The 16,545-nt window shown below is 41.0% G+C and overlaps 1 protein-coding gene across 1 annotated transcript; it reads left to right on the top strand.

The window, feature by feature from the left end:
- Positions 1 to 1,848: 1,848 nt before the first annotated feature.
- Positions 1,849 to 14,651, top strand: LOC133414496 (hepatic leukemia factor-like). The gene is made up of 4 exons (XM_061699892.1): positions 1,849 to 2,397; positions 6,901 to 7,269; positions 12,191 to 12,420; positions 12,641 to 14,651. The coding sequence occupies exons 1-4, from the start codon at positions 1,908 to 1,910 to the stop codon at positions 12,854 to 12,856; spliced, it is 1,305 nt and encodes a 434-aa protein (XP_061555876.1). The 5' UTR covers positions 1,849 to 1,907; the 3' UTR covers positions 12,857 to 14,651.
- The last annotated feature ends 1,894 nt before the right edge of the window (positions 14,652 to 16,545 follow it).

The following is a 16,545-nucleotide window of genomic DNA, read 5'->3' as shown; positions in this document are numbered from 1 at the left end:
GTACTGGTCCACTCGTTGTACAATTCAGTGCATGAGCAGAAGAGCAGGCCAATCACGTGATATCTTTTGACATTATTGCTTTCTGCTACTGTATGGCATTTATGCACACTAGTAGAACGTCCACGTGGCTCTCGTAGAACAACTACATGTTACTAGTGAGGCCAAACTGTGCCCTAGTTGACAACTGCTACTAGTGAAGCCCTAGATGTTAACCAGCAGAATGTTATATATGTTGTCACTAGTTGTACTAGTAGCCCGCAGTTGTCAACTAGTGTACAGTTTTGCCTCACTAGTAATGTGTACTTGTTCTACTAGTGTGCTCTCGTCATTCTACCAGTGCACAGAAATGCCATACAGTAGAATAAGGCAGTATTGGAGAAAATGTCACTAGTAAGACTGTCGACCGACGACTGTGCTAGTCAGCACAAAGTGCAAACTAGTACATGGACAATTCATCACACGAGTGGGACAACTAGAGCAAACTAGTAGAACGCCTGGGTCTTACTCGTGACCTTTTTCCACTACTGCTTTCCATTATTGTATGACATTTCTGCTCACCAGTACAACACCTAGGTTGTGCACTAGTGGAAGAACCACATTGCTAGTAAGGCAAAACTGTGCTCTAGTCCACATCTGCAGGCTACTATATAGTATGTTAACGAGTAGATGTCAACTAGTAGATGTTAACTAGTCACTAGTTGTACCAGTACCATGCACTTGTCAACCAGTGCACAGTTTTGACTCACTAGTAACATGTAGGTGTTCTACTAGTGTGCAAAAATGTCACATGTAGAGTAAGGCAATAGTGGAGAAAACTAGTAACTAGTATAACAGTCACTCTATTAGTCCACCCTAACCATTCTACTAGTGTGCTGAATTGTTTTACAAGAGACGACAAACGGCATAGTAGTGCATGGACAATTGCGCGCACAAGCGGGACATGGACTAAACGGTTGACTTGGCTTTCCATAAACTCCCGTCACGCTGTCATTAAGGCGTAAGGCGATGAGAGGAAAAGTGTGATCGGCGTCGGTCCGAAATGATAATTCCACTTTACGACAGGCAGCGCGCGATTGACGTGTTTTGGCAAAGAGAGAGGAGAAAACGGGGAAAGTACTCGTTCATGAAACATACCTACTCCACTATTCTCTACTAAAGATATCACACGTCACATACAATTTGTATAAATTGAGCTTGCAACAAAAACAAATGGCTAAAAGGACCTGTTTGACTTCATCATAGAAAAAAAATATTAAAGTATGTCTGAGCGTGACTGTGAACTTTAAGTGTAATAATTCATCTTTAGGTGTTTGATCCTGTCGACTTTCTTTGTTTATTTATTTTTAGTTTATGAACAAGTCTTGTGGCCTTGTGCCTGTTGCTAATTGCTAACACGAAGGGGTGAACACAAACAACCCCAAAAGGTTAATAATATTCATTTGAATGTACTTAATGTCACAGAGTTGTGGATTTTTTTTCTTTCTTTTTTTCCTTCACTTTTACTTATATGTTTCCTCCCACATCTAGAAAACATGCATGTTGTGAATGTGGGTGCAAATGGTTGTTTGTTTATATGTGCCCTGCGATTGGCTGCCAACCGGTTCAGGGTTCAAGGTTCTGCCCGAAGATAGATAGGATAGGCTCCAGCACACCCGCGACCCTAAGTGAGGATAAGCGGTACCGACAAAATGTGTGTGTGTGTGTGTGTGTATATATATATATATATATATGTATGTATATATATATATATATGTATGTATATATAAATATATATATATATATAGCGTATGGAGAGTTCTAAACAAACAGAAATTAAATAAATAAAAAACTAAATTAAAATATATTTCTTCATATTTTTTTGGAGAAAGGACAATTCCTTGTTTGTGTCCATTCCATCGCTTCACGCTATGAACATGACATTTGGGATTGTTACTGAATGCAACCTATTTAGTTTTTTCCTATGTCCCGCGAAGGTGTCGCCCCTTGCCCCGCCCTCCGCTGCTGTGACGTCATCGGCCTTGCTTTCAGCACATGGACGTCGGTGTGAAGGTCTGAACGGAGCTGGGAGGGAGGAGTGCTGTGCTGTGCTGCCTACCTCCGTCAAAGCCGAGCAGCCTCCGCCCTCCGCCTCCAGTCCGCCGCCTGCCTGCCAGCCTCGACGACGACAACCAGCCAGCTCGCCGCCCCCCTTTTCCAGCGTCTGCGAGTCCCCCCCGGGCCGCATCACCGGGATTTCTTGGACGTCTCTGCGAACTTTGTTGGTTTGTTGCCGTCGACCACATTTGGAGAAAATGGCCAGACCTCTTCCCGTCAACACAACTTTCCTGCAGCCGACCCACGGCGTGCTAAAGTCGCTGCTGGAGAACCCGCTCAAGCTGCCTTTCCACCACGAAGAAGGTATTTTTAGACTTGATTTGATCTAACCTCGCTCGAAGCGTCCAGTTTGTTCTCCAGTTCAAACTGGTTTGTGTGCTCGTGTGACAGCTCTCATGCACACACGTGACACATCTTTATGTTTGTTCCCATCTTCGATCGAAGAAAATATTAGCAAGAATGCAATTCATGAGTTAAAGCCGATGCAGAGAGAAGCCAAACAAGAGGGTCGTTCACTCGACTCCGTGTTTGACGGGTGACGCGCCAGCTAAAAACGAGACGTGTTTTGCTCAATATTTTGATGTAAATATGATTTTAATATGCGGTGTTCGTTACAAGTGAGACGGTTGTGCATGTGTCGGTACTTTTTTTTTTTTTTTTTTAGGAAGTCGCCTCTCTAACCTTTTAAGTCCTCGTCTTAATGGCGATTACGTTGATTCCTTATGTCACCCAGAGGGGGCGCATCACACTCCAATCCTCAGGAAAAACAAACAGACGTTTTATCATCAAAGCCAGTTTTATGCAACGTAACATTTGTGCTTGATTAAAGCATAGGTGTCAAACTCAAGGGCCGGGGGCCAGATGTGGCCCGCCACATCATTTTATGTGGCCCGCGAAAGCAGATCATGCTCAACTTCTGTGATTTTTGCTCAAATCTGTACCTAAATTCCACGTTGTCATAACAATAAACAATAATGAGATAATGCATTTTTCTGTTACCAAACCCCAGTAACTTCAAACTATACTTGAACAATCTATTATCCTTGTCTTCTGATTTCAAAGCTAGTTATCCCTCAATTTGTTGTGTAATGGTAATAATATGATTTTGACGAGTAAACCTTTACATGGTTTCACTGTTCTAATGGCCCTCATAACTACAATGCGGAGAATGCGGAATCCTGAGACACAAATGCGTTCGACACCCGTGGATTAAAGCTTCCACGATGTCCGAATGACACCGTGGAAGAAAAGCCTACTCGGTTTATCAATTTTCAGTTTGAGATATGATTATCAATTTGTCGTTTATTCAAGTGATTGGTTGATGTGTGCAAGGGCCATAAAAAGACGAACAATAATGGCAAAATATAGACTATAGACAAGGAGCTGCTGCGAACATGTTGAATGTTTGCTGTTGAGGTGAAATCCCAAATTTTTTCCCCCATAAAAATTCAATTTCATATTTTCATTTTTCTTTTTTTTTCCCACTTCACCTATCGAAAAAGCAAATATTGACATTATTCAAAATAACTTTTGCGTAGTTTTTTTTTTTTTTTTACCCCTTCTAGGGTTGACTTTATTTCTCCTGATGCCAAACAAACTTTGAAACTGATTTTTTTTAATTTTTTTTTTTTTTTTTTGAGTGTTGTTATATGGCCTGTTTGTATGTGATTATACAGCATTTGTGTACCCATGTTCATTATTTTGAGAGCTAAAAATGCCGTGAGTTCAATGCTAATTTTCGCTAGCTCGTCTGGTCTTTTTCATTCATTGTGTTAGCTTTGAGCTCGTGATTTTTGTGACCAAAAATGACGAAGGAAACGAAGGCTGTGACATATTTGAACATTCAATAGGTGTAATTCTTGTTACGGGAGTTTAATTTTCCAGTGAACGTCAACTGGCGTATCAATAAAGTGCTTTAAGCAAGCAACATTCACTCTTACTCCTTGCTACTACATTAGCACCTTAGCAATTTACAGTTTGGTGTTACTGTAACATCGATTCTAATATCCCTTCGCCTATGATTTTTCTCATAAAATGTTCACATTAAGCGAGCTGACTTTTTGTTAGACGAAGTGAAGTTTTATTTTGTTGTGTCAATTCTCTCTCGTCGTACAGTCGCGCTCACCATTATTGGCACGCCTTCATTTTTTTCCATAACCGGTATAATATTTTCAGAAAAAAATGGAAATGTATCAAACTTATGCCATCAGGCTCTTTTCATTGGAGGTCCAAATGAATTTAATAAAGCATTTTCTTTTTCAACTTAGATATTGTAATTTCAAAGAAAAACAACAACTGAAAACTGCATGTGTGCAGCAATATTGGCACCCCGCCTTAATATTTGGTTGGCAGCGATGACAGCCTCCAAACGTTTCTTGTCTCCCTCTTCAAGCTTTTTTGCTCTCCTTAGATGGTATTTTCTCCCACTTCAAACTCTTGAAGATTTACAGGGTTCTCTTCCCCACTGGCAGATTGCAGCTGCCCCCAAAGATTTCCAATTGGATGGAGATCAGGACTCATTGCTGTCCTTTCCCCCCCCCCCCCCCCCCCCTTTTCAACCATTCCAGTGTGCGTTTGGGTCTTTGTCTTACCCTGGGTAAGACATTTTGCTCTAAAATCTCTTGGTAATGTTCTTATTTCATGATACTTGTGATGCAGAACTAGGTGTAGCAGAGCGGCTCCACAGCATTATGGATCCTCCACCATGCTTGACTCTTGGCAGGGTGTTGTTTTCCTTAAAAGCTTCATTGCGCCACCTGCAAACATACTGTTTGTGTGCATTGCTGAAAAGCTCTATTTTTGTTTCGTCTGTCCATCAAATATTGTTGATCATTTGCTGTTTTGTATCAAACATAAGTTAGCTTAAGAAAAAAGAAATATGATTATAATTTGTTTGTACTCTTGATTCATTTTCCTCAGGAGATATTCCACATTTAGTACTTAAATTTCGTGGGTGCCAGTAAACGTGAGCATGAATGTGTGGGTCAGTTTTGCAGTAAACTTGAACCGGAAGGGGCAAACAACTGGACGCAAGCGTGCTTTGCTTCTTATTTGAAGAACTTCCTCAAAGTGATGTTATACGATAGTCTCCCAATTTCTCCCAAAGTTAGAACAGGCGCGAAGGAATACTTGAAAAAGTGCCTTTTTAAGAAGTTCAAGTGTGTTTTAATAAGTAATAATGTACAGGTGCATCTTCATGAATTAGAATACTGTAGGAGAGTTCATTGTATTTCAGCATTGCAATTCCAAAAGTGAAACTCAATTAATTCTACAGATTAATTCAAGTTCAACACAGGAAAATACTTTTCAGAAGGCCAATTCCAACCTCATTTCCATATCAAAATCTTTTTGACTGTTTCTTCCTTATGTAACATTTTATTTTTGTTAGCTGTAAGCTACAATCATCAAAATAATAAATAAAATCAAAACAGCTTAGTCCGTGTAGTGAATCTATATACAGAATGAGTTTTTGAATTGAAATACAAGTTTTCTAATTTCTTGAGATGCATCTGTTTTTTAAGCACGTGGGAGGGGTTAAACTAAATGATTTTACGATGTCATATCACAGGAAGGTCTGGAACATGTTCCTTTTGGGACAAACGGGGGTTAACCGTCCGATTATTATTACACCATTAAGTTTTGTGTTTGTCTCGGAAGAGTCACACAGATGCTTGTTGAAATTTACGTGATAATCCTAACAATAAACCTGTTCAACCTGTCCACGACATTGTGTTCTGTACCACTCGTACTAGACTAAATTAAATTGGCAGCCGTCTTCGGAAAATTCCAGATTTGTGCCGCGTATGCAGGTTTCAAACGCCTCCAAGTTAATGAATTGAGAATTGTTAAGTACATAATTAGTGGTTCTTTCTGCAAAGCCTAAAAATATCTTAAATGTGATTTGCCAAAATCAAGGCCTTCATTATGCATTCAAAAAATTACACATAATCCTTAAATCCGCCGTTTAAAGTTCCTACAAACCGCACAGTAAACAACATTGTTCTGTCTGCAAAAATGTTTCCTTTTGTAAAAATGGATCGATGTAGAAATAAGAGTGATACTTAATTCATCCCATGAGGGCAATTAAATATTTACAGTAGCAATATTCGCTCAAAAGTAGTAATACAATACAAAAAGCAGCGTTGATGAGAATTTCAAAGGAATTTTATTCAAATTTTAAGGAGAACAAAAAACTAGAAGATTAAGATGTTGATGTGTGTCAAGTAATAGTCTAATTATGCTACACTAATAATATTAACCCATATCCCCCATTTTTAGTGGTTGATCAGTGAAACTCATGTCGGGGGCTAATTTGTTTTAATGTTCCAGGGGGGCACTACTAAGTCTCTTTGCCCCAAATGGCTGCTTCAAACCAAAATGGTGGACTTGCTGCTCAATTTGGAGCATGGGTCCTTGAGACTTTTGGTGCGTCCTCTCGTGATAGCAACGTTCACCAAATTCTGCATTGATCGGTGAAACATTTTTTTTCTCTCGTAGAAACCACTGAGGGAATTTGCTCCAAATGGATGATTTGCTGTTCAATTTAGGACATGGGTCCTGCAGACATTGTTGTATGATTGACATGTCCATCAAATTTTAAATTGACGTCTGTTAGTCATTACAGTGGTTTGCAAACCTGATTTCACACACAAGCTGAGCAAAACCCTCTTCCTCGCCGACCCACCGAAAAATTTACTTGACGAATATATTTGTCAGTGCCAGTAAACCGCTGGATTCCAATTCAAAGTTTAACATAGCGCCACCTCGTAACACTTTTTTTTTTTTTTTTTTTTTTTTGTCTTTCAGGCTTTGGCAAGGAGAAGGACAAAGAGAAGAAACTCGAGGATGAGAGCGGCGCAGCCAACCCTCCCCAGTCAGCCTTCCTGGGGCCGACTCTGTGGGACAAGACTCTGCCGTACGACGGCGACAACTTCCAGCTGGAGTACATGGACCTGGAGGAGTTCCTGTCCGAGAACGGCATTCCCGCCAACACGGCGCAAAGCGACCGGCAGCAACAGCAGGTGGCGCCGCCTCCCTCCCACCCCCCGCAGCCCCCCCAAGCCCCGGCCGCCCCCTCGGTGGTGGACCTGAGTAGCCGCGCCACCACCTCGGTGCACGCCGGCATGCCGCTGCAGCGACAGCAGCAGACGTGTTTGCGCAGCCCCAACGCCGCAGGTAATAATCACAAACACCCTTGTAGAATTCCTGCTTAGCTGTAATTGGTCGCTGACACGGGTTGTTGCACTTTTGATGGAAACCTGATAGAGTTTCACACGCAGCGTATACTGTCAGGTGCACAGTCTAGCTGCTTCTACAAACTCCAACCCCAATTCCAATAAAGTTGGGATGTTGTGTTAGACAAAAAATTAAAATAAAAACAGAATACAGTGATTTGCAAATCATGTTCAGCCTCTATTTAATTGAATACACTACAAAGACATTTCATGTGCAAACTGATACACTTTGTTTTTTAGCAAGTAATCAGGAACCTAGAATTTATGGCTGCAAAACGTTCCAAAAAAGCTGGAACAGGTGGCAAAAAAGACTGAGAACGTTGAGGAATGCTCATCAAACACCTGTTTGGAACGTCCCACAGGTGAACAGGCGAATTGGAAACAGGTGGGTGCCATGATTGGAAAGGAGTTTCCCTGAATTGCTCAGTCATTCACAAGCAAAGATGGGGCGAGGTTCACCTCTTTGTGAACAAGTGCGTGTTGTGTGTTAAGTGTTATGGACGCAAAGTTGAAAAGCCAGCATCTGTGATGGTATGGGGCTGTGTTAGTGCCAATGGCATGGGGAACTTACAAACATCTGTGAAGGCACCATTAATGCTGAAAGGGACATACAGGTTTTGGAGAAACATATGCTGCCATCCAAGCGATGTCTTTTTCATGGACGCCCGTGCTTAGTTCAGCAAGACAATGCCAAACCACATTCTGCACGTGTTACAACAGCGTGGCTTCGTCGTAAAAGAGTAGAGACTGGCCTGCCTGCAGTCCAGACATGTCTCCCATTGAAAATGCGTGGCGCATTATGAAGCGTCAAATACGACAACGGAGACCCCGGACTGTTGAACGGCTGAAGCTGTACATCGAACAAGAATGGGAAAGAATTCCACCTACAAAGCTTCAACAATTAGTGTCGTCAGTTCCCAAACGTTTATTGAATGTTGTTAAAAGAAAAGGTGACGTAACACCGTGGTAAACATGAGCCTGTCCCAGTTTTTTGGGAACGTGTTGCAGCCATAAAATTCTAAGTTCATGATTATTTGCTAAAAACAATCAAGTTGATCAGTTTGAACATTATATATCTTGTATTTGTAGTGTATTCAATTAAATATAGGTTGAACATGATTTGCAAATCATTGTATTCTGTTTTTATTTAACACAATGTCCCAACTTCATTGGAATTAGGGTTGTACTACGTAAAAAAACAAGCTGCAGTTTAATGTGCCAGAGTGTGGATGAGTGCTTGAGAGAGCATGTGAATGCGTGTGTGCGAGGGTATTTGTGAGAGTGTATGTGGAAGTGTGTGTGTGTTTGTGAGAGTGCGCATGTGAGTATGCATTAATGAGATTGAGTTACTGAGTGTGTGGGTGTTTAACACTGCCAGTCCTCCATTTTAACATGGATTTCTGAATTCAACGGCCGTCAATGGCAGTGAATGAGTTAAAATTCTCTTGTGTGTGTGTGTACGCTATTACCTTGAGTGTATGTGTGTTGAATATATGAGTGTGAGGGGGAAAAGTGTGTGTTTGAGGCTCAGAGTGAGTGTGTGTCTGTGTGTGTGCGTTTAACGTGTGCGTGTATCTGTGAACATGAGTCAATGTGTGTGTGTGTGAGGTCGTGTTTGGGACTCAGTAAGCGTGTGAGCTTGTGTATGCGTGCATGTGTGAGTTTAACATGAGTGTGCGTGTATGAACATGAGTCTGGGGGAGTGAGTTAGTGTGAGAGTGTATGTGTGTGTATTAAAAGTAGAGTGTGAGAGATTGTGTACGTGTGTGCATGTATCCATGCGTGCGTGAGTGTGTTTGATTGACAGCTGATGGACTTTGGAGCTGGACCTCAGTTCCAAGCAGTCGGTGACCTTTTTTGATTGGTCGTTGAAAAGTGTTGTCGCACGTTTGGGCTGATGAACGAGATTATCGAGTTTGTCCCACATTGGATTCTGACAGCTGAGTGCAACTTTCTTGCTGCTGCTTCAAACTACGACATTGAAAATAATAATAATAATAATTAACAGAATACACTGAAATGTGCTGTTTATTGCGAGAGAAAGTGAGAGAGAGAGAGACACACGAACACATGGAAGGAGTGTAATTCATAGGAGGAATTTGAGGCATTGTTGGTGTTGCCATGGCAACTGAGACTTAAGTTACATAAAGAGCTCTTTTCCGAGAGGCTTGAAATCCATTTTGGTGATGAAAAATGGGGGAAAAAAAGTTTTTATTTTATTATTTTTTTTTAATTGGTGCAGACAGGAATGAATTTAATATCTTGATAAAAGTCTTGATTTTTTAAATAATAGACATTTTGATTTTAGAATTTCATTGCAGCAGATTTCCTGCAATATCAACAGCTTGACCAAAGCATGTGATCAAAACACAGTGCATTGTGGGTAGGCCTGCAATGAGTACTCTGGTATTTTGAGAACCTGGAGTTAAAAAAATAAATAAATCAATAAAAAAGGAATTTTCCTTTTTTATTTAAAAAAATAAAATACAATAAAAAAGGAATTTTCTGTGCCTCCGGGAACAGTTTTTTTTTTTTTTTTTATTGTGGAGCTCAAGGGACGTACGGGCACAGCGCGCTTCATCACATGCACGCGGGAAGGAGGAGGCGGAAGCGGCGCTATTTGGTTGAGGGAGAGCAAGAACATGGTGACGATGAATAGGAAAGAAAAAGGTGAAGGAAAAAAAGGTCAAAAGGGTGACCCGAGACCAGGTCAAATGAACAAAGCACAAATTGGTGAGATTGACGTCAATGTGTAACTCAACATAACGTTAGCCCTGTGGAGCGCTAGGTCTCTGTTAGTTCTGACTCCCCTCAAATTTGTGGCCAATTCATTACGATGGCGACAACTTCACAAGTTACAGTACAACGGACAACGGATAGCAACTGTAATGTTACTTCGTCCAGGGTGCTTGTAAGTGTTGCCGAGTGTCGGCGCTGTGCGACATATGGCCAGTGTGCTTACAAGTGGCTACATTTTGAGTCCTTTAAGGTGAAAAATGTGGCAAAGAGGAGTCAAATGGGTCATGTACCCAAACGGAGGTGAGTTTTGGTGAAGTCAAATGGCAATATGAGGACACTTCCCAAACTTCTAGTACTGTAAAGAATATTTGTCCTATTCGTTTTAAGTTCAATAAAGGGACAGCCGTGACCTTACTGCATGATGGTCGCATACTAAAATGCTAGCTTCTCAAGTGAAGTTGCACAAAAGCTGTTTATGTATATTATGACTGACGTTTTTTTCAACTCAAAAGTTATTTGTGATTGAAATTGCACCAATGAAAATGTTTCTAGTTTGCTGCAATGCACAACAGGCATTTATTAAATAAAAACTGTTGATTATATAAAAACGGAAACCAATTGGTCGTTTGCTATTAAATGAAATGTCATATGTATGTGTGCATGTATATATGTATGTGTGTGTGTGTGGGTGTACATTTGTATAATAAATTAAATTAATAATAAATAAATTGTGTGTTTTTTGGACATACTTGACAAATAAAGATGATTCTGATTCAATGGCGGTATATCAGGTTGCTCGGCAACAAAAACACTTAACACAGCATTGAATATTAATGTAATGGAAATTTGTAATGGATCACGTTTTGGAAAAGAAACGGTTTGTGCTCATTGTTTGAAAAAATACTTAAAATGCGAAAGGACATAGAAGACGACTTGTGAAGACTGGCGACCAGTCCGTTGTTTTGTCTACATGCGCCCCGCCCAAATTTGTCAGCAGACGGCGTGCAAGTGCGTGACAGGAAGTGGCCGGAACAGCTTGTTGTGTTTTCACGGCGGGTGTCTCGTTACGCCAGGTGCTCGCGCGTCTGACTCTCTGCGTGTGTGTATCGTGTGCGCCCGTGCGCTTCCCTTGGGCGTGCCGCTCATGTGACCCACACATGCAGACCCCATGTGCGGCTGGCCGTGGCGCCACCTCGTCCTCTCACGCATTTTGTTTTTTTCTTTCAGCCACCTCTCTCTCTCTCTCTCTCTTTCTGATCTCGTTCACCTGCCCAGCACAGCTTGTACTCGCTCACATGGACTCGGGCGTGCATGTGTCACGTGCACAACTGTTTCTGCTTGGCGGTCCGACTCCACAACAACAACAACAACAACAACATGTCTAGTGTACAGCCGTAGTTGCTAATCTGAACCCCGCAAGTTTCATACGAGCATTCACGGAACCTTTCGTGATTGGAAAAATAAAATGTGGTTTATTTCAAATTCATACTAGGTATATATTTTATTAGTCCACATACTGAACCAGGCATCAGTTGCACAAAAACACGATTCAAAGAACAAAGTCAACGAAACATAAATTTCACACACACAAAAAAACAATTCATTGAAAAATGTACGATAAATGAATGTGAATTGCTATCATCGCTTGTTCGCTAAAATATGCCTGGACGTATTTGGAAGTAATGTGTAACTCATACCACATACATGCACAATGTACGGCACGAACACACACACACAACATGCACAAACACACACTCATAATAAACTCTAACACACACATATGCACACGCGCGTTAAACACCCACACACACAACACACAAAGAAGCATTCTCTCACACACACACCCCAAACATACAGTATGTACACGAACACACACAACACAAACATACACGTAGCATAACATACACACACACACACATTCTCATGCACATGCACGACACATGCACACACACACACAACTATAAAGACTCAGGCACACACAACATAACACACACATTACACAATCATACACACTGCTTAGCAACCACACAACAAAAACAAGCAGAAGCTGCTGTTTGTTTAAGTCGGTCAATTTCCTGAGTTTCGACCAGCGTGGTAGTAATTCAATCGATTTCCCCTTCCAGCGGCGGCGGCGGCGGCGTCGTCGTCTTCGCGCGACACGCCCAGTCCCATCGACCCGGAGTCCATCCAGGTGGCGCTGAGCTACGAGCCCGACCCGGCCGACCTGGCGCTGTCGAGCGTGCCGGGACAGGCCGTGTTCGACCCGCGCAAGCACAAGTTCACGCCTGAGGAGCTCAAGCCGCAGCCCATGATCAAGAAGGCCCGTAAGGTCTTCATACCCGAAGACCTCAAGGTTGGTGGTTTTTTTTTTTGCTCATTTATTGAAAATCAAAAACTGAGAAATACCATTTCATCCTAAAGTGAATACTTTCTGGATGCGCTCGAGAGTATTCACAGTGCTTCACTTTTCCCACATTTTATGTTGCATTGTACAGTATTGGCATGCTGCTTTTTGACATCACGGTACACTTTCCCCCCCCCCCTCACGGCATTGCGGTGATCTTCCCCCGCAGGACGACAAGTACTGGGCGCGGCGCAGAAAGAACAACGTGGCGGCCAAGCGGTCGCGGGATGCGCGGCGGCTCAAGGAGAACCAGATCGCCATCCGCGCCGGCTTCCTGGAGAAGGAGAATGCCGCGCTGCGCCTGGAGGTGGCCGACCTGCGCAAGGAGCTCGGACGCTGCAAGAACGTCGTGGCCAAATACCAGGCCAGGCACGGCCCCCTGTAATCAGACACCTGCCCCCTGAAGCCCCCCGCCCCCACCCGCCCGCAGCCAGACCTCCCTTTAAGGACTATGTCGTCATCACCCTCCTGCCCCCCAACGCACACAATCGCACACATGAAAGCCCCTTTCACACTGCCTATGGAGTGTACATTTATCAACTTTCACAGAACTCGGCAAAGCAGCACATTCCGTAGTTGAAAAGCTGTCCTAAAAATGCTTTGATGTTAATTAGAATCGGGGTTGCAAAAAGTGGGACATTTGTGGATAGTTGTTGGTAAGTTTCTGGAAGATTGGGGGTCATTTTCAGCAAATTTCTGGAAAATGTTAGCTACATTTCTGTAAAATGTCAATTTCTTAAAACATTTCCTGTAAATTTCTAGAATTTTTGGGGGGTAAATTTCTGGACAATTTCCAGAAAATGTCTGATAAATTTATGGGAATTGTCTTGTACATTTCTGGAAAAAAAGCCCATAAATTTCTAGAATTGAATTTCTCAAAAACGTCTAAATTGAAGGTCCCGTCTAACGAATAAATGTTATGTTTTCTTGTTTGGATTTTGGTTGTTTTATAGTCAGGATTATGCTAAAACTCTTTTAAAGGTCATTTTTAAGAGGCAACCTTCAATTTTGTAAGTTGCTGCTTTGTTCTCATTTCTTTTATGGATGTGAAATTCCCATGCAAAGTTTCCACCGGTGAAAATTCCCAGAAATTTGCAACCCTAATTCCGTTTAATTGATGACGGTAAAAAATGAAGGCGTTCCAACCGTCCATGCAAAACAAAGCAGCGCTAATGTTAGTGACCTAGACATTGCTTTGGTGTTAGCATCATGTTAGCATTAGCATTAGTAGTCCAAATGAAGCAGAAATGTCATTTCTTGATTTGTTTTGACAGTCAGCCACAGTTTGAAAGTGTGCTCGTGACAACTACTGGATTTAAAGAAACACACACCCATAAAAAAAAAAAAACCCACACGTTTGTGTATTTCACGCAATATTGTGAACTATTAGTATTTATTTTTACCTTTCACACAAACAAAAAAAGTCAGGCCGCCATCTTTGATGTTTAGTGTGAAAGGCGCCTAATTTTTTTTCTCGCATTTTGACTCCCCCAACCCCAGTGTTCAATCCATCACGATGAGGACGTACCCCACTGACGATACTTTTTTTTGTTTGTTTTTTTAACCTCCTCCTCCTCTGGATGTTTTGTCTCAATGGTCTCAATTTTGATTGACTGACAACACACATTCTCTTCTTCCTCATCAATTTGTGCACTACAGCGTAGTTCATAATCGTCTTTCTCCGTTGTTCTGCCCTCTTTTCAATTGTCGTTTTTCCAGCATGATTTCATCCTTTTCCCCTTTCTTTGATTTTCATTTTTTTGTTGTTGCAATATTATTTTTTTCCGCTTGTATTGAACATAGCATGTACTCCCAACCCCCTTACCTTTCACCCCATCCCATGTGGTAGAGCCTTTTGTGTCTGCGTAGCCGCCGCCGCCGCCATCGCCACCGCCCGTCTGGCCTACAAGATGGTGGCACGAATGTAAAAGAAGATAGGGTTTGTTTTTTTTTTAAGGGGGGGGGGGGGGGGTCTGTGGGGGTGGCAGACGGCGTCCAGTTTGTTGCAGACCAAACCAATCACTTACAGAGATGATATATTGGTTACCAGAGATGTTTATATATAAAACCTATAAATCTATGTTGTGGTTTTGTACAGTATTTTTCCTATACATTTACTTAATATGTATTTTAAAGGCACAACAGATCCAGAATATTATTAAAGATTACAACAAAACAAAGCACACGCTCTCTGGATCATTCTTCTATGGGCACCGCGGCGGTAGGCAGCTATTGCCCCGCCTGCTGATTTTCTGCGATGGTGTAACACGTCATTTGTGCAGTTCCATAACAAACATGAGAGATTTTCACTCGTGCATGTGATGGTGTATCACGTCATTTGTCCAGTTCCATGACAACAGTGATTTTCACTAGCGCAACGCGGGCTCCCTCTAGTGGTTGACTAAACAATCACTGAATTAAATGAAAATAACGTTTTGATTAGAATGAAGCTTATACAGCCTGTTGAAACAAAAAAATCCAGTAGTTTTTACATTTCATGTACAGTAGTCTACATGTTACTTTTCAAGTACAATGCATTTTTATAAGTAAAGCTCAGTTGTGTTACATTTTAAATGTTTTAAATGTTAAATTTGTTTAGCATCTGTTTAGCAACTGTTTTACATTTTTTATTGAAGTACAATTTATTTAACGTGTGATACAGTTTTAATTGAATCTTTTAATGTTATTTTAATTTCCTATAAGTGCAGTATTAATATTCACAACAATTATGCTTTTTATGAATAATACCCTGTTTTTTTTTTATCAACACGCCTACTACATTAGTGTATTTTAACAATCATTATGATGGTACATGCAGGTGGTAGAAAGTATTTTTTTTATATAAAGTATACAGTGAATCCGCGCTTTTCGCTGCAGATACGGTTGCAGACCAAATAGGTGAAACGCTGCGATATTAAGACCATATCGGAAAAAAAAGAATTATATTATAAACTTTTTTTTTTGTATTCTTTTTATTCTAAATGTTAACTTGGCACACACATTGTAAAGTATTTCTTAACACCCGTTTGGACTCTGGCTGTCAAGAAATGAGAGACTAACGTATAACATCACTTTGAAGTAATGAAAAGAAGACTGGGTTGCACAGTTCTCCAGTATTGAACCAAAGTATGCTTGTTTCAAGCTGTTTTTTGGTATACAATAACTATGTCCTCTATACTGCGTTAACTATGTTAACGCAGTATAGAGGACGTGTTTGAAAAAAATATAATTGAATACATCAAAGATGTCATTTTTTTATTTGTTGGCGTTGCATCATGACTGGTCGTCTAGGGGACAACATACTAGCCGCCGTGATGTCATCACCGCCACGTGACTTTCCCAGGGCGACAACGTGAAACGTCTCATTTCTTTTTTGCGTGTGTGTCTTGACCTCCAGTTGCTCCTCGCTCTCCTTTGCCTATGTAACATCATCATCATCATCGTCGCCCCGGAGATGGACCAGACATCAACAGCGTTTCTATGGCAACAGCAGGGAGGATTCGTTTTCTGCCCGGCAACTCGACCATGAAGCTTTCAGAGACACACACTCAAAAAAAAGTTTTGCTTTTGTTAGTGCAATGCTGCCTTTTTAAAAAATATATGTATTTTTTTTGTTTAACTGTTGAAACAAATGTAATGACATTTGCCAATGTTTAGTTTTTTTTGACTAATTTGGTCATTTCCAAGTTCAGCTTTTTCAACATTTCAGTAACATACTGTATAGTGCTTATTTACTCGTTGACTCATACAATTTCGAAAAAGGGGAATTTTCAGTTTTAAAAGTGCTAGTAAGATTTGATAAGCTTTTGATTTTATTTTTAGTTTCGGCGGTGCAACACAGCTAATTAATCGATTAGGCCCTAATCAAAAAGTACGAGAGGTAACAGTAATCGGTAAAGGTGAGTACTCGAGTGAACGCTCGTAATGGTGCTGGTCTGTAAAAAAGCTCATTAATATGGATATTTTATCATGTATATTGACAACTTATGTTCGTTAAAATGTGTATGCAGTAAAAGTAGCACAAAACTCAGCAAATATAAATTACACTGTAAGATGAAATGTTTGTAAAATCAA

The sequence above is a fragment of the Phycodurus eques genome, chromosome 16 (genome assembly GCF_024500275.1).
Source record: "Phycodurus eques isolate BA_2022a chromosome 16, UOR_Pequ_1.1, whole genome shotgun sequence".
Taxonomy (NCBI): Eukaryota; Metazoa; Chordata; class Actinopteri; order Syngnathiformes; family Syngnathidae; genus Phycodurus; species Phycodurus eques.
This window is presented reverse-complemented; position numbering and strand designations above follow the sequence as displayed.